The sequence below is a fragment of the Dasypus novemcinctus genome, chromosome 10, assembly GCF_030445035.2.
Source record: "Dasypus novemcinctus isolate mDasNov1 chromosome 10, mDasNov1.1.hap2, whole genome shotgun sequence".
NCBI lineage: Eukaryota > Metazoa > Chordata > Mammalia > Cingulata > Dasypodidae > Dasypus > Dasypus novemcinctus.
In genome coordinates this window covers 111291412-111314226 of record NC_080682.1, presented here as the reverse complement: position 1 = coordinate 111314226, position 22815 = coordinate 111291412, and the positions used below count along the sequence as shown (strand labels likewise).

Genomic DNA, 22815 nt, shown 5'->3' with positions numbered 1-22815 from the left:
CACTTTTTTTTTTAATTAAGATTTATTTATTTATTTCTCTCCCCTCCCTCCCACCCCAGTTGTCTGTTCTCTGTGTCGATTTGCTGCATCTTGTTTTGTTGTCTGCTTCTGTTGTTGTCAGCCGCACAGGAATCTGTTTTTCTTTTTTTCTGTTGCATCATGTTGTGTCAGCTCTCTGTGTGTGCGTCGCCATTCCTGGGCCAGCTGCACTTTCTTTCATGCTGGGCGACTCTCCTTACGGGGCACACTCCTTGCGCGTGGGGCTCCCCTATGCGGAGTCACCCCTGCGTGGCAGGGCACTCCTTGTGCACACTAGCACTGCGCATGAGCCAGCTGCACACGGGCCAAGGAGGCCCCGGGTTTGAACCGCAGACCTCCCATGTGGTAGACGAACACCCTAACCACTGGGCCAAGTCCACCGCCCTGTAGACACTTTCATTGGATAGTTCTCATGAATTCCATCTTCTCCTTTGACAGTAATGTTCTTCATTTTATAAATGAGTAAATTATACAGGCATACCTCAGAGATATGGTGGGTTCACTTCCAGAGCACCACAATAAAGCGAGTCACACAAATTTTTTGATTTCCCAGTGCATGTAGAAGTTATGTTTATACTATACTGTAGTCTATTAAATGTGGATTAGCAGTTATGTCTTTAAAAATGTACATCCCTTAATTAGGAAATGACACAGCGACCCAAAGTGAGCACATGCTGTTGGAAAAAAGGGTAAAAGGGTACCAATAGACTTGCTTGATGAAGGGTTGCCAAAAACCTTCAATTTGTAAAACAAAAAGCAAAAAACATAATGTCTGTGAAGCACAGTAAAACATGTTATGCCTGTACTCTTAAGAAGTTGTTATGGGAAGTGGATGTGGCTCAACTGATAGAGCATCCATCTACTATATGGGAGGTCCAGGGTTCAAACCCAGGGCCTCCTGCCCGTGTGGTAAGCTGGCCCACACGCAGCAGTGCCACACCACGCAAGGAGTGCTGTGCCACGCAGGGGTGTCCCCTGTGTAGGGGAGCCCCATGTGCAAGGAGTGCACTCTGCATTGAGCTGCCCTGTGTGAAAAAAGCGCAGCCTGCCCAGGAGTGGTGCCATGCATACTGAGAGCTGATACAGCAAGATGACGCAATAAAAAGAGACACAGATTCCTGGTGCTGCCAAGAATGCAAGCAGACAAAGAACACACAAGGAATAGACACAAGAGAGCCGACAATGGGGGGAGGGGAATAAATAAAATAAACTCTTTAGAAAAAAAAGAAAAGTTGTTATAGTCTGGCAGGCCTGAAATAAACTTGAATTTCTATGTTTGGTTGGGGCTGGTTACCTAGGAATGAAATTTCCAGCATCTTTCCAATGTAATAACTATGATGGTGGTGTTTTACCATTAGAAGCGTGTAGCATAGTGTAATGGAGAAAGTATAGGGTTTGGAGTCATGAGACCTGTGTTCAGACTTGACTAACCCTAAGGAACTATGTGACTCAGGCAGTGTTTATTCAAATACATTGGCTACTTCAAATTAGGTACATTACATATAATTCCTTACTGAGAGGTAATAACCATTAATAGCATTCTGTGAGGTTGGTATAGTTATTATCCTCCTTTTATAGAGATAGAATTCAGAAATTCCTTATTTCTGTACCACCCCTTTGTGCATTAAATCAGAATCCCTAGGATTGGGCCTGAGAATCCTCAGGGAATTTAGATACACGTTTATATTGGAAACAATTATGCCAGGCAAGGCATTTGACAGTTTTCTCAGCTGAAAAATGAAAAGAAATTTACCTGTAACATTGTAATTAATAAAATGGTACTATCTACCTCACAGTGACTTTGGAAAGATCAAATATAGTAATCTAGTTTAAAGTTCTTTGTCAACTGTAAATACCTGGGTAATTCTTTTTCTTTTAACTGTAAAAAGTCACATAATGTTTACAACATAATTGGTATTCAATGAATGATAGTTGGATTATTATTGAACAAATGTACTCAACTTTGGCTCTAGAATCAGCTAGGCCTTCTCTAGATCTTAAATGAATTATAAAGTTGGTGAAGAGAGATCTGGAAGCATCCCATACTTTTCCCTTACGATTCTTAAACCTGTCTGTTCTAGACCACACCTGATGATTCAGTGGTCTGTTTGGTAGTTTCCCTTAGTGAACCCCCAGACCATTATCTCATTTGATCTTTCCACAGTTTCTGCAAGGATGTAAAATTCAGACATATTATTAAGTCTGTTTTTTCCTTAAAAAAAAAAAAATCAAAGTATCTTTAGTTTTCCAGATACTTTTTTGGTAGGATCAAGTGCTGTGCTTGGTGCCTTCTGCCTGATAATCTTACACTGTAGTATAAGATTTAATTTAATTTAAGTGTTCTGTGGTAGCATACCATCATACGTATTCATTCATCCTCCTATTTCTGGCTCCTCTTTGGGATCAAGTCCAACAGTTGTAAAACTGGAAGGAGATGGGGGTGATTGAATTCTCTGGGCTCTGCCTCCTCAGGAAGAATTTACAGTATGTTGTTACTTGTGATTTATCCTGTACTTCAGCTTTGAGCTTAGTACTTAATAAATTTTTGTTGAAACACTGAAGTGTAAACCCACTAAACTCAGTATAAAAGCCAGCTGGAGTCAGTTGCCTGTGGTCTCCTTATTTGCCTGTAGAATATGTGCCCTGAATTTTAAAACTTTTATTGTAGAAAATTTAAATAATATACATAAATAGAGAAAATAGTACAGTGATTCTCTATGTACACACTGCACAGTAGTTTTGAAACACATATCCCAGGCATCATATTTCATTTGTAAATATTTTAGAATGTCATAAAAGATACATATTGTTTTTAATTTTTAATAAACTTTTTTGTAATAATTTCAAATTTACAGAAAAATTGCAAAGATAATACGGAGAGTTCTTGTATATCCCTCACCCAGTTTCCTCTAATGTTAACATCTTATGATAACCTTTGTCAAGCATTGATGCATTCAGATTTCATCAGTTTTTCCACTTATGTCCTTTTTCTCTTCCAGGATCCAACCCAGGATACATTTTGCATTTAGTTTTCCCTGAATTTTAAAGCGATGTTTTCTTTTCAAATCTTCTAGAAGAGGCATTTGGAAGGAGCATTTCTCTTTGCTGTTCTCCTACATTTCAAGCACATCTACCTCTACGTAGCACCAGCGTATGGTATATATCTGCTACGATCTTATTGTTTTGCTGCAAATAAACCAGGCAAGTTTTAGTGATAATAGCAAAATCTTTTTTATTTTATTTATTTTCCCAAGCTATACTGGCTGATGTGGCAAGAGGTTTTATGAGCCACAACACATTTCTCTCAGCTACTTATCCTATGAACCCTTTATGTCTTCTGACTTTTCTCTGCTCTTGCGACATCATAAAAATTGGTGTACCATCAAAGGATACTTCTAATTTTAGCACATGGTATAGATTATAGCTTTCCATGCTTCTGCTTAATGATAATGTTCCTTTTCTGTAGATGGATCTATTCGATGGAACAGTTTCAGCTTTATCCGTGTAATTTCTCTGGGACTGATTGTATTCCTAGTTTCTGCTCTTTCATTGGGACCTTTCCTGGCCTTGGTAAGTACTTTTTAAATAAATAAATAATAATAATAATAAAGTAGTACATGTATTTTATTGTTGCTATTGTTTGGAAAAAATATTAAAACCAGGAATATGTAATAAGAAGTAAAAGTTACTCCTTTCTTTCTCCTCTACTCCATTATGACTCCCCATAAATAGAATGGTATCTTTTAAGACATTTTTGTGCATATTTGAATATATTTATGTACAAATGTGTGTGTTTCATCATATGTCACATGTATTTTTTCCTCAACTCCATTAGGATCATACTGTGCAAATTGTTTTACCAATTGTTTTTTTTTTTTCATGTTACTGGAGTAACTTATATACAACTAAAATTTTCCCATTTTAACCACTTTCAAGTGTACAAGTCAATGATATTAATTACGTTCACAATATTGTGCTACCATACCAACATCCGCTAGCCAAACTTTTTCATCACCTCAAACAGAAACTCTGTACCCATTAAGCAATAACTCCCCATTCCCCTCACCACCACCTCTGGACCCTTGGTAACATGTAATCTGTCTCTATTAATTGGTTTATTCTAGGTATTTCATATTAGCAAGAGTATGCAATATGTTTTTTTGTTTCTGACTTATTTCATTCAACATGTCTTCAAGGTTCATCCATTTTGTAGCATGCACCAGAACCTCAATCCTTTCCACAGCTGAATAATATTCTATTGTATGTATAACTCATTTTGTTTGTCTGGTCATCTGTTGATGGACACTTGGGTTGTTTCTACCTTTTGGCTATTGTGTACAGATATCTGTTCGAGTCCCTGCTTTCATTTCTTTTGGGTATATACCAAAGAAGTGGGATTCCCAGCTCATGTGGTAATTGCTCAACTGACTTCCACTGTGGCGGCACCATTTTACACCCCCACCAGCAATATATAAAAGTTCCAATTCTCTGTATCATCATAAACCTTTGATTTCTGCTTTTCAATAGCCATCCTAGTGGGTGTGAAGTGGTATCTTTTTGTGATTTTGATTTGCATTTCCCTCATGACCAGTGATGTTGCACATCTTTTCATGTGCTTTTTGACCATTAGTATATCTTCTTTGGATAAATGTCTATTCAAGTCTTTTGTCATTTTGTAATTGGGTTATTTGTCTTTATGTTGTTGAGTTGTTTTTACGTATTCTGGATATTAAACCTATATCAGATGGTTGGCATTTATTTTCTTCCATTCTGTAGGTTTTTTCACTTTGTTAATGTCCTTTGCACACAAGTTTTTAATTTTGATGAAGTCCATTTTATCTATTTTTTCCTTTCCTTTATTTCCTCATGCTTTTGGTGTCATATCTAAGAAATCACTGTGAAATCCAGGGTGTGAATGTTTCCTCCTTTGTTTGCTGGCTTTAGCTCTTAGGTTTAGGTCTTTGTTCCATTTAGAGTTAATTTTTGTATGGTGTGAGATAAGGATCCAGCTTAATTCTTTTGCATGTGTGAATAGCCAGTTTTCCAAAATCATTTGTTGAAGAGACTATTCTTTGCCTAATTAATATACTTGGAACCTTTGTTGAACATCTTGACTATACATGTATGGGTTTATTTCTGAGCTCTTAATTCTAATCTGTTGGTCTGTGTCCATCTTTATGCCAATCAACTTGCTTTTTAAAAATAAAAGTATATCTTGACATTTCTCCATTTTGGTAATGAAAAATAAATCATTTTTGTAGTACTTGAGTTGTTGTATATTGTAAACTTAAAACTCTATTAAGGATCTGTTTTCTTTCTCTTTAAAAGGTATTCCACTCTAAAACCAAGCCTGGTAGACTAGGACTCAAGTTTTCACATAATTATAATAAAATTCTTTAATCAGTTCCCTACTGAGTATTTAGCTACTCTCAAGGTTTTTGCAATAGAAAACAATGCTGCAATGAAATCTTTGTGTATACCTTTATGTACTCAGGTATGTCTGTTGGATAAATACTTAAATGGGGAATTTGTGGGTCAAAATGTATATGCTTTTTAGATTTTGATAATAATTTCCAGAATTTCCCTCCCAAAAGATAAGAGGAATGGAAAGATTCTTTTACAATTTCAGCTATCTTAAATATAACAAGTTTGATGTCAAGTCCTTGGACTTCAAAATATTGAAGATTCTGTATGCTCGTGGGAATAATCTTTAATTTGGTAAGATTCCAGTATTATTAACAAACACATCAAACTCAAATATTTTAAATATCTCAGTAAATAGTATACTCTTCCTGAATTGTGGAAATCTTTTATCCTAACTCTTCCTCTGCCCTGTTTTGGGAGTGGAGAGTTTAACATGAATAACTCTTTTTTTGGCCACAGAGTGTTCTATGGGAACCTTACTTAGTTTAGCCCATTGTCTTTCCACTAGTTACATGGGGCAAGGCAGAAAAACAACTGAGTTAAAACAGTGAGTAAATAACCGGAAACTGCTTAATATGGACTGGAGGTGTGTTTTAGTTTCCTAGACTGTTGTGCTTAAAGCAAATACCATAAAATCAGTTGTGTTAAACAATGGGAATTTATCTTCTCACAGTTTTGAGACCAGGAAAATGTCCAAATGAAGGCATCATCAAGGTGATGCTTTCTTCTCAAATACCATTGTTTTGGAGCTAGCTCCTGGTGATTCTGGCTCCTCTGTCACATGATAAGGCACATGGCATCTGCTGGTATCTCCCTTCTCAGCTGGGTTTCATTGATTTCAGCTTCCTGCTTCTGTGACTTTTCTCTCTCTCTCTCTAAATTTCATTCCACTTATAAGAACTCCGTAATAGGATTACGACCCATACTGATTGAGGTAGGTAACACCTTAACTCAAGTAGCCTCATCAAAAGGCCCTACGTGCAATGGGTTCTTACCAACATGAATGGATTAAAGAACATGTTTCTCTGAAGGTACATACAGCTCCAAACCACCACAGGTGGAACTTGTAGTTCTGAACTTTCTAAGATTTGGCCAACACAAGCTAAGATATCAGTTAACTTCTAACCCAGGGAGGAGCTGGTTAAAAGGAGTAGGACAGAAGTAGGCACTTCTTTCTCTTGCGCCCAAAGTGCTTAAGCCCATACCTAAAACCTGAAAGGGAAGATAACCCTAAGTATAGGAGCTCCTAAATCATTTTACAGTTGATGACTTCTCTTAACCCATTTGGTTCTCCTATGATTTAGACTGAGATACATATTAAATATTTATAGATGGAATAATGTCTGGGCTTTGCTTCAAAATAATGTAGGTGTTAGGGATGTGAATGGTGAAGTAAATGAAGCTGAAACAGAGTTGGCTCTGAGTCGCTAACTATTAAAACTGGGTAATGGTTCATAAGGGCTCCTTGTACTATTCTGTTTTTTATATGTTTGAAATTTATCAAAATAAAAAGGAAAATATTCTCCCCTTCCTTCTGATTCAGTGGGTTTGGGCTAAGACCAAGACACCTCTAATCACCCCCTTTCAGCTCTGCCAGTGATTTTGGTGTCCACCTAGGGTTGAGAACCATTGCCTTAGATAGTTGGCATTAGACTTAAAAACAACTTTATTGGAATCTGTCAGTCCTTACTTCAAAAGGTGTCCCACTCTAATGTCAAACCTGGTATGGTATCCCAGGACCCAGGTGTTTATATAATTGTGTTTTTGTATATCGAGTTTGGGAATAGAAGTGTGCCAAAAATCTGGTGAAAAAAATAGTTCTTTGTAGGCCTAAGCTGCATATTTTTATAGCTTGGTCTAGAAGCAAGTGACAAATTTTATGGAAGTTATAAACATTTTTTTAATAGATTTTATGAATTGACTTGCATTTTTACCTACAGAAGTTAAGCAGGAGATAGAGTGATAAAGCAATTTATATGAAGCTTTTGCTGATCAGTTTCTAGGAAGGTAATTGGCATAAAAGAGCACTGAACTTGGACTATTAGCTCTATTGCTTCCTAGCAAAGTGAGCAGGGTAAGTCAGTCATCTCTCAGCTTTACGTTTTCTCAACTGTAGAAGGAATCAAAATATCTGTCCCAAAGACCCAGTATAATATTGTTTATTAAATAATATAATTAACATACGAGGATGTGCTTTGTAAACTATAGTGAGCTTAATAAATATAATGTGCCAAAGTTAATTCACTCTGAATTTATTAATCTATCAACATATATTTATTGCACACCTTACTTGTATCAGGCTTTGTGTAGCTATAACAGTGAAAAACAAAATTTTCCTGCCCTTGAGGGCTTTAATTCTGGTCAATAAGGAAAGCACTTACTGAGTAACAGCTGTAAAGAGTGCTATCTCATACAATAGGAATCAGTGGTGCTGTAGGACCACATGCAGCAGAGGGACCTAACCTCGTCTAGGAGCCAGGCACTGACGGCCCTTGAACAACTGGCACCTAAGCTGAGATTTAAATGATGAATAGTGGAATTAAGTCAGGTACAGGGCAGGTGAGGGAAACAAGAGAGAAGAGAATACCAGGCCAAGACCTGTGAAGTCCTGAAATAAGAAAACATGGAACTGAAGTTTAGGAAGTACAAGAAAGAGAGTGGTGAGAGATTAGCCTGGAGGGGGAGAGGTGGATATGGGTTAAGTGGTAGATGTAGTAAAGGATTTTTCTGGGATGGTAGAAACCTTGAAGGGTTTTAATCAGGGAAGAAAGGCGATAAGACTGGTATTTTAGAAAGATCACTTTGTCTGCTGGGTTTGGATTACAGGAGGGCAAGAGGAAAATTGGGTAGTTGAGAGGCTGCTGGAGAGACAAGGAATAATGGTGGCCTGAACTGCGGCAGAGGTCAAGGGCATAGAGATAGTGGGTGATTTGAGAGAGACGTGGGAGGTAGAACTTATAGCACCACAAGAGAAAAGGAACCGCCAGGGAAGTAGGGGACCAGGAGGGTGGAGCTGTGCGTGTCAAAGTAAGAGTGTTCTGAAAAGGTAGAGCAGTGTCAGCCATATCAGTTGCTGCTAAAAATTCAAGCAGGGTAAAACCTAAATGGATTTGGTGACCTTGTATGAGAGCAGTTTGGATAAAGATGGTAGAGAAGAAGCCAGATTGCAGGGAGGAGAGGTGTGACTGTGAGGAAATAAAGCCAGAGAGTACAGACAGCCCTACAAAAGCTTGACTTTCTGAAGAGGGGGAGAGAGGATAATAACTGAAAGGAAAGGTAAGGTTGCTGGAATTTGATGTTTTTTTCTTTGCCTCTCAGGTACGATCTATCAAAGTGCTTTAAAAAGTATGACCTATGGGTTATCAATAGTGACCATGATGAGGAGATTTGCAGTCAGGCCTGAGTCAGGCACTGCCATCTGTCTCGTTGCTGTGTGGATTTGGCAAGTCTCTTAACCTTTCTTTGTGATTCAGTTTGTTCATCTGTAAAACAGAGAAAAGAACTAACTCTTAGGACTTTTGCGAGGATTAAATAAAATAATGGATATGTATCATTTAGGATTGTTTGACTGCAACTACTGAGAACCCCGAACACCAATCAGTTTAAACAAGGAAGGCATTTATTCTCCCATGGCAATCCAGGATGTCAGGGACCCAGATTCCCTTTATTTTGTTGCTCTACCATGTATAGCCTCCATTCCCAAAGTCACTTAATGTTCCACATTGGCTACTCCAACTCCAGCCATCATGTCCATATTCTAGCCAGTAAGAAAAGAAATGGGAGAAGAGCATGCTTCTCCCTTTAAAAACAAACCCATCCTGAAAGCTGCCATACACTCTGCTTCCTCCTGTTTTTCAAAACTGTCACATGGCTGCCTCACTTCAAGGGCAGCCATGATTAAAGGGCAGCTCATGTTACTGAGGAAGAAGGAAGGAAGGGATACTGGGGAAGGGCTAGTGGTCTAGCAGTCTCTGCTCAAAATGGATATGTATGGTAAGTACCCAGTGAGTTCTAACTATTTTTGTTATTTAAATAGTTTTTACTATGTTACTTTTTTATCGATTGAGACTTTTCTTATCTTTTCACATATATATGTCTCCCCAACTGAATATTGAATTGGAAAGTTAAGGATTATGTCTTATTTGTGGAAAGCAGTGAAGATAGGGAGTTGTCCTTTGCCTTCTGCCTTCAAGTGTGTAATGCTCTCCTGATAGTGGCTGCATGGTTCAGTAGAAAGAGCATGAGCTTTCCAATTAGAACAGAAATTGAATTTTGGATTCTTTACTTCCTAATTGGATAAATATATATCCCTCACTATCCAAACTTGCTATCTGAATTTAGAATCTGAATAATTTGCATACTAAGGGATATTTTATATTCAACTTCTTTGAGTTTTCTTATCCATGTGATTTTTAAAAATTAGTGTTTTGGTGAGGTCCACATGAGATGATTATCAAAAGTGGTTAGGGAAGCAGATGTGGCTCAACAGATAGAGCATCCGCCTACCATATAGGAGGTCCAAGGGTCCGATACCCAGGTCCTCCTGGCTCATGTGGTGAGTTGGCCCATGCATAGTGCTGCTGCGTATAAGCAGTGCCAGCCCACGCAGGGATGCCCCCGTGTAAGGGTGCCCGCACGCAAGGAGTGGCCCCTGCGCACAAAACTGCAGCCCACCTAGGAGTGGTGCCACACGCCACACACACGGAGAGCTGACACAGCAAGATGATATAACAAAAGAGACACAAATCCCCAGTGCTACCTGATGAGAATACAAGGGGACACAGAAGAACACACAGCAAACAGACACAGAGAGCAGACAATGGGGGTGGGTGGAGAAAGAAATAAATCTTTTTTTTTTAAGTGGTTAGGATGCTACAGATGTTCAACAAGTACTTTTTCTTTTCTTCCCCTTCTACCCTAGCGTCAACTTAAGTGATTTTAATTCCTGCTGATATTGAAAAGCACTGCATCTTTTGTAGTTTTCCCTACTCTCACCTTCTCTCCAGTAGCCTTAGATAAACTTCAGTCGTGCTCTCCCTACCCCTCATAATACTTCCTTTTTTTTTTTAAAGGTTTATTTATTTCTCTCCCCTTCCCCCCTCCACCCCAGTTGTCTATTTGCTGTGTCTTCTTTGTCTGCTTCTGTTGTTGTCAGCAGCACGGGAATCTGTGTTTCTTTTTGTTGCATCATCTTGTTGTGTCGGCTGTCCGTGTGTGTGGCGCCATTCCTGGGCAAGCTGCACTTTCTTTCGCGCTGGGTGTCTCTCATTACAGGGTGCACTCCTTGTGTGTGGGACTCCCTACGCAGGGGACACCCCTGCCTGGCAAGGCACTCCATGCACATGGGCCAGCTGCACACGGGTCAAGGAGGCCCAGGGTTTGAACCGCGGACCTCCCGTGTGGTAGACGGATGCCCTAACCACTGGGCCAAGTCTGCCACCAATACTTCCTTTATTATATTTAGTGCCTAACAGTATTGGACTGATACTCAAAATACTTTCATGTAGCATGTTCCACTCATACAGATGAGAAGGTAAGACAAAAAGAGGTTCTGTGGACACTGCTCAGGATCATACAATTATTTAAGGAATAAAGACTGGAACCCAGCCCTCATAACTTTCTACACATGCTCTAGACAATACCCTGTTTCTCTTTTCGAATTTGAAAAAGATTGATCACTGTTTAATTAGTTTCTTTTCTCTTTTCAACAGAACCAGCTGCCTCAAGTCTTTTCACGACTCTTCCCTTTCAAGAGAGGCCTCTGCCATGCTTATTGGGCTCCAAATTTCTGGGCTTTGTACAATGCTTTGGACAAAGTGCTGTCTGTCATCGGTATAGTAGCAAGCCTTTTCACTTAGAGCATGAATATAGAAAGCATTCATCATTTCTGGATGAATATGGCTGAACTGTTTATTCTCCAGTCCTGCATTTCAGCTTTCAGGGTGAACAGTTCTTGGAGTGGCTTCAGTGCAGTGAATAGCATGCTGACTGCATTCCTTGTAAGAGCTCTTTGTAGCAAAGGGGTTGTTGATGATTTCCTTTTGTAAAAATGAAATATTTAGACATTTTTAAAAGGCAGTTTTTGCCTTTAACAAAATAACGTTCCACAGAATTAACCCTACTTTTAAACATAAACTTATGAAGAAGCAAAAAATAATTATATTTAAGTTGTGATTCTGGTTACTAAACCAATAAGGAAAATAATAGGATGCATTTTAGCATGAGATAAGAAATGGAAAATCTAAGCTATGGTTTTAAGTTTGGGTTGTGATGAAAAATAATTTAAGGGAAGCAGATTTGACTCAACAGATAGAGCATCCGCCTACCACATGGGAGGTCCAGGGTTCAAACCTGGGGCCTCCTGACCCGTGTGGAGCTGACCCATGCGCAGTGCTGATGCGCACAAGGAGTGCCGTGCCATGCAGGAATGGCCCCTACATAGGGGAGCCCCACGCGCAAGGAGTGCACCCCATAAGAGGGCCGCCCAGCGCGAAAAAAGTGCAGCCTGCCCAGGAGTGGTGCCACATACACAGAGAGCTGACGCAGCAAGATGACACAACAAAAAAGAGACACAGATTCACAGTGCCGCTAACAGAAATATAAGTGAACACAGAAGAACACAACAGTCAATGGACAGAGAGCAGAAAACTGGCGGGGGAGGGAGAGGGCAGGAAAGGGGAAAGAAATAAATGAAAAAGTACATATATATATAATTTATGCCTTATGAATTAGGGTTCTCTAGGGAAACATTCAATAGGAGATATCTGTAAATAGAATAAGATTTTATAAAATTCTCTCACATGAATCAGATCATGTACAGATTCTGCAGACAGGCTGCAAACCTTTATGAGTTTCCGGGAGACATTGGCTGTCCAAAGACAAGCTGGGAAATTCTCTCTGAATGCTGAAATCACTTCCCTTTTTAAGGCATTCAACTGGTTGGATAAAACATCACTCATTGCTGATGGCAATCTCCCTGGTTGATCGTAGATGTAATCAGCCATCTATGCAGTAAACTCACTGATGACTAAAGTCCGTAAATGTCCTTGTATTACAATTAGCCCAGTGCTTGCTTGACCAAAGAGCTGGGCAAGGTTACCTGCCCTAGTTGACACATTAGCCTAACCATCACACCTTGTGATAGTTCCACTGATCATAACTCATTTTGGAATAACCCTGTGTCTTATTTGTAAATACAGCCTGGTTTGGTGGGAAAATGGCAGTATATAGAGCAGAGGTCAGAAAACTTTTCTGTAGCAGCCTAGATAGTAAAGAGTTTAGTCTTTGCAGACCTCTTCCATTGAAGGTGGTATTTTGTTTTTGTTTTTAAAACTCTTTTAAAAATATAAAAATCATCCATAGCTTCAGGGCTGTGCAAAAACAGGCTGCAGGCTGGATTTGGTCCTTGCAATATAGTTTGTGGACCCCTGATCTAGAGTCCAATGGTTTGTTTTGGAGGACCACCTGCGTAACTTTTGGGCTATGTTGTATTGGGCAAGTCATCTGATTCTTCTAGTCTTACTTTCTTCACTAATTTGGGGATGATAGTACTTTACCTGTTCCCACACAGCTTACTGTGAGGAACAAATACAAGAATGAAGAAATGCTTGGATATCATAGTAGAAGCTTTGGAGCCTCTGAGTTCAATTCTGCCACCTACTCATTGTGTGACTTTAGGCAGTTCCTCCATCTCTCTGTGTCTCAGGGGACTAAAGATAATACTGCAAAGCCCTTGGCACACAGTAGATGCTTCATGATGATGGCTGCTATTACTGTTTTTGACACATACTTGTAGGAAGTTCTAATTTGGTAAATTTGGTGTCCCTTACCCACTGTGAATCTAGCTTTTTTTTTTTTTTTAAAGATTTATTTATTTATTTAATTTCCCCCCCTCCCCTGGTTGTCTGTTCTTGGTGTCTATTTGTTGCGTCTTGTTTCTTTGTCCGCTTCTGTTGTCGTCAGCGGCACAGGAAGTGTGGGCGGCGCCATTCCTGGGCAGGCTGCACTTTCTTTTCACACTGGGCGGCTTTCCTCACGGGCGCACTCCTTGCGCGTGGGGCTCCCCCACGCGGGGGACACCCTTGCGTGGCGCGGCACTCCTTGCGTGCATTAGCACTGCGCATGGCCAGCTCCACACGGGTCGAGGAGGCCCGGGGCTTGAACCGCGGACCTCCCATATGGTAGACGGACGCCCTAACCACTGGGCCAAAGTCCGTTTCCCAATCTAGCTTTGATGTACATGGCATTCTTACAAAATAATTTCTTAGCATTCATATTTCAGAAAAGCCTTAAAGAGCCAGCACAGTATGAGGCCAGGAAACTGGGTCAGGAAACTGGACTGTACCTTATGATTTATATGTCTCTTTAAAGACACCTTACTCGGAAAGTCATTGACAGACTAGGCAACTGTGTGTTTCAGGGAGCCAGTTTATTAAGCTTTAAGAGAATCAGCAGGCTGAAGGGAAAAGGAAAAGAGGTGAATAAATAGAAAATATTTTAATAGTCTACACCAGGGTTCTTAAACTTTTTTGTTCCACGGACCCCTTTGCCAAGAAATGAATACTACTGTAATTTATTTATTGCATACATTCATAAGTGAAGGAAATGCTGGATTTCAGTTAGAGGTCAGAGAAAATAAAGATATTGAGTTTCTTCAGTTCAAACTCACGGATCCCTAGCGTGGAGCCCTGGTTAAGAACCCCTCGTCTACACGTACTTTCCCACATATCACTGACTGAGTGGTATCGGACAGAGGGCGGTACAGATGGTCAGGCTGTCCCTGTTCCAATGCAAACAGCTGCTTTATACAGTATAATTTTAAGATAAGAGGCATTTTAGGTAGAATAGTGCAGAATTGAGTTAGTAAAATATTGGCCTTCAAGCACCAGTAAGATTTAGTAACTTTTTATTTTCAGGGAATTGTTGTTTGTAATATGGTCTTCTGTTGACAAAATTAAAAATAAAACAAAATGAAATGTTTTACTTACTCAATAGGTTTGAAGTTGAAGCTTCTTGATCCCAACAAGATTCCCAAGGCCTCAATGACAAGTGGTTTGGTTCAGCAGTTCCAACACACAGTCCTTCCCTCAGTGACTCCCTTGGCAACCCTCATCTGCACTCTGATTGCCATAGTGGTAAGAATGCAACAGATGATACTCATTTCTTGAGTTTTCTCTGCTCTTCTTTTGTGTACCTGATTGAATTTCAACTTTCAACCTCTTCCCACTGTAAAAAAAGTTCCATTTCTATAAGCCTTCTGCAGATTGGGACATTTCTGAGCAATTCTAAGAGTAACTTCGAACATCACAAGAAAGGATTACTAGTAAAGCCTCTTTAAGAGAGAGTCTTTCCAGTGGCTATTAGGCCATCTGTTAACCCTGATTTGAGGAATAAAGAAAAGCCAAGGGATGAGGGTGCATGGACTACCCTGTGTGGAAAGGAGAAAATGTTTATGGCAGGGGCATCCATCCAGGTGTTGTGGGGTTTTTTTTCATTCACGGCAAAGTGATCAAAAATTCAAATGTGATCCTTCCATTAAAAAAAAAATCAATCTACAAAGCCAAGCCACAAAAAAGGGATTTTTAAAAACCCACATAAAACACCATCTTTGTCTTGAAGGAATTCCCATCCAGTTGAGGAAATAAGACTTATGTGAACATGTAAAAAATAAGACAAATCAAAAGAAGACAAAGTCTAATGTAATTAAAGAACATGTTTTTTAAATAATACGTAAAAATGTTTTTATTGTTTTAAACAAATCAATTTTATTGGTACATAAAAATATTTTTTTTGAAATGGTTTAATAGAACCCTCATGACCTGCTGCAAAAATTTTTTCTCTCTAAATAAAAGGTTTATGGTGGCAAAAAAAAAAAAAGAAAAATCCAAATGTGACTTGGCTGCATGGACATTTTGTCTTGATGATGATAATGAATTGAGAGGGTCCACAATGGGTATATGACCACCAGATAAGATTCTAATATGAGTTGGATGCTTTTAGAGGCTTCATTCATAGTTGTTTATGTCAGTGACCCTTCGTGGTACCCTCAATTTCATGATATAATTTTAGTAGAATTCAGTATAGTCTATTTACCCATGTCAGTTATTACACCCAGTTTTAATTTCAGTTTCTAAAAGATCCAAGCCTACTGGGAAGACACTTGACCCCCCTTAATTACAAGGCAGTAGTGGTGTATGGGTAGGGTAATTGAACTTTGCTTGCCTACTTGTTCACATGTTCTAGCTGAGGTAGAAACCTTTTTTCTAAAAATCTCAGCCTTGTTAGCTATATAATGAAGGCCATGGATGGTGTTATTGTAAATGATGCTCCAGTACACAAAGCTTGGTGTTTATTTATTAATATGGTGTAATCTATTATTAGCCCCAAAATATCTGTGAACTTTTGTAGTTTGATCTAATAGGTTAAGTGAATATTAATTATGAATGTGTAATATAAGAAGTTACACTGGATTCCCTAGAACTTAATTATCATTTATTAGTAACTCTGAGTAGAATTCATTTTAATGAGTTAAATATGTTTTCAGATGTCTTTTCTCTTTCCTAAGTAATTGCCCAGTGTGATGTAGAATTGTCTAAGCCTGCATTTTTCAGGTGATGCAAATTGTATTTGCCTGAACACTGTTTCTGTAAATCCTATTTAAAATGATACTGAAGTTTTATCTTTGCCTATTGTTTCTAGCCCTCTATTTTCTGTCTTTGGTTTAAACCCCAAGGGCCCAAAGGCTTTCTCCGATGTCTGATTCTTTGTGCCTTGAGCTCCTTCATGTTTGGCTGGCATGTCCACGAAAAAGCCATACTCCTAGCAGTTCTACCAATGAGGTAAGCAGAGAGCTCAGTCAGTCAACATTTCTGGCATATTTCACAGTGATCCTATTGTTTTCCATTTCATTGATCCCTTCTTGACATGTTCAACGAGATAGGCAGAGGCAGAGATGTAAATAAGAGATTTCCCAAAAGTACAGGGCCCAAATACTTAACTTGGGGCCCTTGTGCCCATGAAGACTCTAAAGTATGCAAAATTGCATATATTGTTTGTGTGTTTTTTTGGTGAGAGGAACTGAAGTGATGTAGAATCTGGATAGTGAGGGGCAGCATGATAGAAAAAGCCTGAGCTTTGGGTCATCACATTGGTGAAACTAAGCTCACATGGCTTCTCGTTAAATGTGGTTAATAGTACCTGATATTTGTGTAGCACTTAAGATTTTCCAGAACTCTTTTTTTTGCACTCTTTCATTCGAGCCTCACAACCTTTTTATTTTCATTTATTTTTTTTAAGATTTATTTTTTATTTATTTCTCTCTCCTTCCCCTGCTCCAGTTGTCTGCTCTCTGTGTCCTTTCGCTGTGTGTTCTTCCGTGTCCAGTTACATTCTTCTCAGCGGCACTGGGAATCTGTCTCTCTTTTGTTGTGTCATCTTGCTGCATCAACTCTCCGTGTATGTGGCACCACTCCTGGGCAGGCTGTGCTTTTTTCGCACTGGGCGGCTCTACTTATGGGGCACACTCCTTGTACGTGGGGCTCCCCTACATGGGGGACAACCCTGCGTGGCACGGCACTCCTTGCACGCAGCAGCAGTGCGCGTGGGCCAGCTCATTACACCGGCCAGGAGGCCCTGGGTTTGAACCCTGGATCTCCTGTATGGTAGGTGCATGTTCTAGCAGTTGAGCCACATCCACTTCCCAACACCTTTTAAATGATTAGAATAAATGCATACAGTCCTGTCTTACTATCTGCAGAAACTAGAGCTTAAGTTTATGTGACTTGTCCAAAGTCTCACAGCGAACAAGAGGCAGAGTTAGGACTTGAAAATGAATCTTGTGGTCTTTTCACTATGCCATACTAAAAAAGCACTTAAAATGTTTTAGTGTCCATTCATGCATAATCAAAACCCAGCTGATAGATAATAGAATTAACCTTTTTCCACAAATCTTGAGAGAATCATTTAAACCCTGAAAGGACACAAAGCAGATTTGTCACATCAATATATGGCTTGTCTGGATTCATTTAGTAACTTGGAATTTCCAAAAAGTAAAGCAAATAAATAAATCTTTAAAAAAAAAAAGTCAAGCAAACTTTAATGTCTTTAGTCTAAATTCATACTGAACACCAGCAGGTGCAGAGCACTGTCCAGGAGGTGAGCTGTAGGGCTGGAAATGAAACAAGCCCTGTTTCCCTGGCTGCCACCACTAGGCAGCACCCAGTCCCACAACATCCCTTTCTTTGGATGAGGCATTTACGCAGGGAAGCAATATTCTTTTTTCTGAATTAGATACTCCCCCAATACAGTTTGATTCATCTTTCTATCTATTGCTTAGTGTTTCCCACTAAAAAATTAATATTCTCAGTTGAATGGAACTTGTAACAAAGATCAGCATGTTATTTTCTGCTTAAGCCTTTTCTGGAAGTAAGAATGGATGCAGTTTATTCAGGCTGTTTGCAAGTATAAGTTTCAGTTGTTTTAAGAATTATAAGAATTTTTGCTTTTAGCCTTTTGTCTGTGGGAAAAGCAGGAGATGCTTCGATTTTTCTGATACTGGCCACAACAGGACATTATTCCCTCTTCCCTCTGCTCTTCACTGCACCAGGTAAACAACTTCTTCTTTTTAGAAAGATATTTGACTGTCGTGCCCTTTCCTTCAGGGCCCAGAGATCAATACTATCTAATATAAACAACTTAAAATCTCTTGGAATGAGAGACCATCTATTATCTTAAATAAGGCTTTTAATTTGTCCCTAACCTTTAGTGTCTTTAGAAAAAATACATAAGTTAAGCTCAAAAAGCATTACTAGCACTATATAACTGTGTCATTGCAATTATATTACCTATGTATCATAAACCTTTCTCTTATCAACTAAATTATCATCTGGATTTTTTTATTCTTTTAACAGAACTCCCCATTAAAATCTTACTCATGCTACTCTTCACCACCTATAGTATTTCCTCACTGAAGACTCTTTTCAGGTAATCCAAAAAAGTACATTTGAAGTTATATTTACTCTTGGGAAAGGTTCACTCTTAAATGGTTCGATAATCCTTTTAAAAATTATTTTTTTAAATTATAGCAGTAATATAATAACATTATATTATGGACACATAGATGGTGAAATTGCCCATAATCCCATCACTTGGATACAAAAGGGATTTAGGTTTTATATTAAAACCTAATACCATAGAGCAGGAATAGCTTAGTGGTTGCACATGTGCTTCTCATGTACAAGGTCCCTGGTTATCCCCGGTACCTCCTAAAAAAAAAAAAAAAAGACTAATATGAAGACTAAAAATTGGAATGTAAAATATATACATTATGAGTAAAATATTCCACATAAAAGCATATACATATGGAAAAAACTGAAAGATATTATGGAAAAATTCTTGTTATGGAATTATGGGTGAAGTTTTTTCTCTTCTAAACTTTTTATAATGTTATCTCTTTAATTTTTTAAAGCTTGTTCATAGTTCATATATGTTTGTGTCCATAAAAGCTCATATACTCAATTATATTAAAACTCAGTTATATATTGTTTACCATGTTCTTATTCCAATGTTACAACATCCAGCCCCCTTCCGTCTCCTAAATGCAAAGCTAATTCTCTCTGAGTAGTTTTAGCCCAATGACAGGGCAGGTAGATGATGGTTGGGTAGAACTGGGTTGTTGAGGTATGGCTTATCATTTTCATTTTTTCAAAATGTGACTATTAAAGAACTCTTGACCATCTGGCCTGCCTGTCCTTCACATTAAGACAGTGCAGATGGGGAAGCTTAGGTGGGAAATGTTTGCTAAACTAGGATGATTCAGATTTTTCTGTCCTTTTTTCTTCAGAAAAGAAAAACCTCTTTTTAATTGGATGGAAACTTTCTACCTCCTTGGCCTGGGGCCTTTGGAAGTCTGCTGTGAATTTATATTCCCTTTCACCCCCTGGAAGCTAAAATACCCCTTCATCCCTTTATTACTGATCTCAGTGTATTGTGCAGTGGGCATCACATATGCTTGGTTCAAACTGTATGTTTTAGTTTTAACTGACCCTCCTGTTATTAAGACAAAGAAGCATGAATAAAGGAACTGCTTGGATGTATTCCAAGCAATTATTTCGTGGGAAACTAGCCAGAAGTTGAAGAAAGCTGCCTGTGGCATGAGCCATTTGTGTCAGTAGGTCTGTTTAGAGGACTGTTCTTCTAAATTTGGCCTTGCCCAACCTAGCAACCTGATTGTCACCATGGTGAAAAGCCACTTGCCCGCCATAAGCAGTGAAGCATATCAGAAACAAGACTCTCCTTCCCCTGTTAAACTTGCCTGTGATTATTCAGAGGTCTCTGCTTGCCCAAGGCAACCAGTGAATCTGATCATCAACAGTATAATTACTTGTTATCTGTTAAAACCATTGTCAGGATACAAAGCATAATTAGAATCATGTACTAAGGGAAATGTAAATAAAAAACCATTTTATATTTCTGCACAAAAATTTGGGTCATTACCAGAAGCTCCTGCATTTCTTATTGGTGCGCACACAAACAGATGGTGTACTGATCCCACTCTGTACACCTTGTTCCAGGAGGTTTTTTTTTTTTTCATTGAAATTATATAATGACAGTACTCACAAACCAGAGGGAGTATTAATGAACTGGTCTGCCAGGCAACAGAGACTGCAAAACACAGCTACCCTTGTTAAGAACATCTAGTATGGCTGGTTTGTTCTAAAAGCAAGCACTGCAATATCAATGAGGCTGCTGCTTCCCAAACCTTTGTGCATAGCTTTAAAACCATACATGCTAACTGAAATGGTTTTTTCAGCCTTGTCTTGCCCTCTCCCTTGCTTGAGAGTACTTGATACTTTTTATCCAGAATTCTAGTTTGTGTAATATCTGTTGCACATTCAGATTCAACCCTTTATCTACTCGAAACCAGGAACTCTCACACATATTTTTAACTCATTATCCTTTTTTTTTAAAAGAGGTTTTGCATGTGAAGCAGGTGCTCAACCACTGAGCTACACCTGCTCCTTACTCATTATCCTTTAACAGGTTTAGAGTGAGTTCAAGGTCAGTGGCATCCTGGTTGCTAATCCAGCTAACCCATCTCTTAAGTCCATCTATTTTCCCAGACTTCTTTTGACTCTGTCATTGTAGGGATAAAAATGGGGTTTTGCCATGGGGTGGGGGGCCATAGCCCAACCACACTCTCCTTTGCACCCAATGTTCCAGCTGTCCTAACACCCTAAATTCCCCGTATGCCATGTATTTCATATCTCTGCTTCCTTTCCTTCATGCATCCTCGGACTCTCTCCTCTCTCTGCTGACCTTTCTACCATGTTATCTGGTTGAACCTACTTCAAGATTCAACTTAACTGCTCCTGTGTCTATGAGTATAAAGACAGTATACCCTAGTGATTAAAAGCAGGGGCCCTAGAGTCATCGGGCCTAGTTTTAAATCCTACCTGTATCATTTTTTAATATGTAGGCGAGTTATTTAGCCTTCCTTTTCCACAGTGTCCTCTTCTTAAAATGATCCCGTAAAGTATTTAGAACTCTACCTGACACTTAAGTTTCCAATAAATAGTAGCTGGTATTTTTATGAATCCTTTCCTCTCCCTTTTCTTATCCCTCCATCTCCCCCTTCCCTCCCCCCAGTCCCCTGAATTGAACGCTCCCATGCACCAGGGGTCTGCTTCTACCATTACAGCGGTTATACTTGATTGTCCTTGCTTTTTTTAACTTTCATCAAAAATTTATAAATGAATATAATCTAAAAAGTAAACCATAATGTAACCAAAAATTTCAAAAACTTGCAGTCTAAAATATAAAACACAAGGCAAACCACAATGGAACCATGCCTAATAGCTATGTTGTTTCCATATCTGTGCATCAGCTGTTCCCAATGCTTAAAAACACAATCTTCAAGAATGATTTCTTTGCAGCTATGCTTACTTCCCATTTCAACTTTGACAGACCTTGGATGAGCAACACAAATTGCGGTATATGATCACCGAGATTAGCGAAGTCTTAGGGAATACTGGTTTTTCCCATAACTTGCTGTATTAAGATACACTGCACTTGAGGTAGAAGGGCTCACATTTTCCAGTCCTCGAAGATAAAAACTTCAGCAGCTGCTGGATGGAAGAGTGGAAGTCCAACCCAGGGCCAAGGACTTCACCAGGCAGCATTTTCCTCAAAGTCTGTGGCATCCCTCTGGGTAGGTAAATTGGAATTCACCCTCAGGTGCCATCTTGTCCCGCCTCTCCATACTTGTCTTGATATCCTTATGTTTAACGCACTGAAATGAATGCAGCACACCACCCAGGCCATGAATAAAATTGAAGTGGCTGCTAGTACAAGCATTATTGCAGATGACCCAGTGTAGTTCCTTAAATCTTTGCCAGGTGGTGTACAAGCCAAAACAAACAAACAAAAAAGCAAAATTAGGAGATGAAATTAGATGCATCTCAACAAGGCCACATTTAATTATATTTTGTAAGTTGTCATTTTATATGTGATGCAATATCAGAAACTGGAAGAGCTCATCTGATGCAGAGCTTTTTGGAATGTTCTGCAGAGCACTGAAGGTTCTTCAGAGCTGCCTCAGAGGCTCTGGGTCCTGTTCCATTTTCCACGAAAGCAAATTGCTTTGATCTGCTTCATATATCAGGCTTCATATAAGTTTTGTTTGACTTAAGGATTCAAAGTCCAAATACAGTTTTAAAACGTCTGATGAAGTAAGCCTCCGTCTATTACTAGAAGAGAAAGGGCTCCAGAGACTAAAGACATACCTTGTTGGCCCCAATGAGACGGGAGCCCAGGCTCTTTGTAAACGGGAAGTTTACAGCCCAGGACTCTTTCTCATCTTTAAACTTTGCGGGTGGTTTTCAACAGCAGCTGCGAGAAGTTCCTGGGTTTCAGCAATGATTAAATAAAAGTGCTGTTTCAAATGTTTTGAAATCTAGAATTAAACAAAGTCAAGAATAAGCTATGGTTACTATCAAAATGTAAACAAATAACATATATAAACAGTTTCATTTCTTACTTGCTGCTGTCTAATTTATATGCAGTATACCAAAATGTAACCAATAAAATCTCGGCGGGAGGGCCTTGGTGTTCTTGGTCACTGTTATTTCCCCAGTCGGAGGACAGAGCCAGACCCGGGGGGAGCACCTCCATACACAGTCATTCCACCCCTGCACTGGGGTCGTTTTCCTTGTTGATAAGTTCTACCCGGAAGCTGCTCTTTGTGAAGGAAGCACTCCAACATCAGAATTGCTCCCTGTGTGCACAGTCTGTGCAACTTCTGTTTGTAGTTTATAAAAAAAAAAAGCATTCCATTAAAATGTGACCTTTGAAAAA

At 39.2% G+C, this 22815-nt stretch overlaps 1 protein-coding gene across 3 annotated transcripts in view; it reads left to right on the top strand.

Moving 5' to 3' along the window:
* ALG8 (ALG8 alpha-1,3-glucosyltransferase) overlaps positions 1–22815 on the top strand; it is a 44459-nt gene extending 21644 nt beyond the window's left edge. For 2 of the 3 annotated variants that reach the window (XM_004461067.5, XM_071218282.1), the window contains exons 6-13: positions 3114–3240; positions 3506–3609; positions 11175–11295; positions 14458–14597; positions 16162–16301; positions 17970–18067; positions 18372–18444; positions 19304–22815. In XM_004461067.5, the coding sequence (XP_004461124.1) occupies positions 3114–3240; positions 3506–3609; positions 11175–11295; positions 14458–14597; positions 16162–16301; positions 17970–18067; positions 18372–18444; positions 19304–19538 (1038 nt within the window). In that variant the 3' untranslated portion in view covers positions 19539–22815. The remainder of the gene's footprint in view (positions 1–3113; positions 3241–3505; positions 3610–11174; positions 11296–14457; positions 14598–16161; positions 16302–17969; positions 18068–18371; positions 18445–19303) is intronic. The other variant, XM_071218283.1, reaches the window with a different exon arrangement.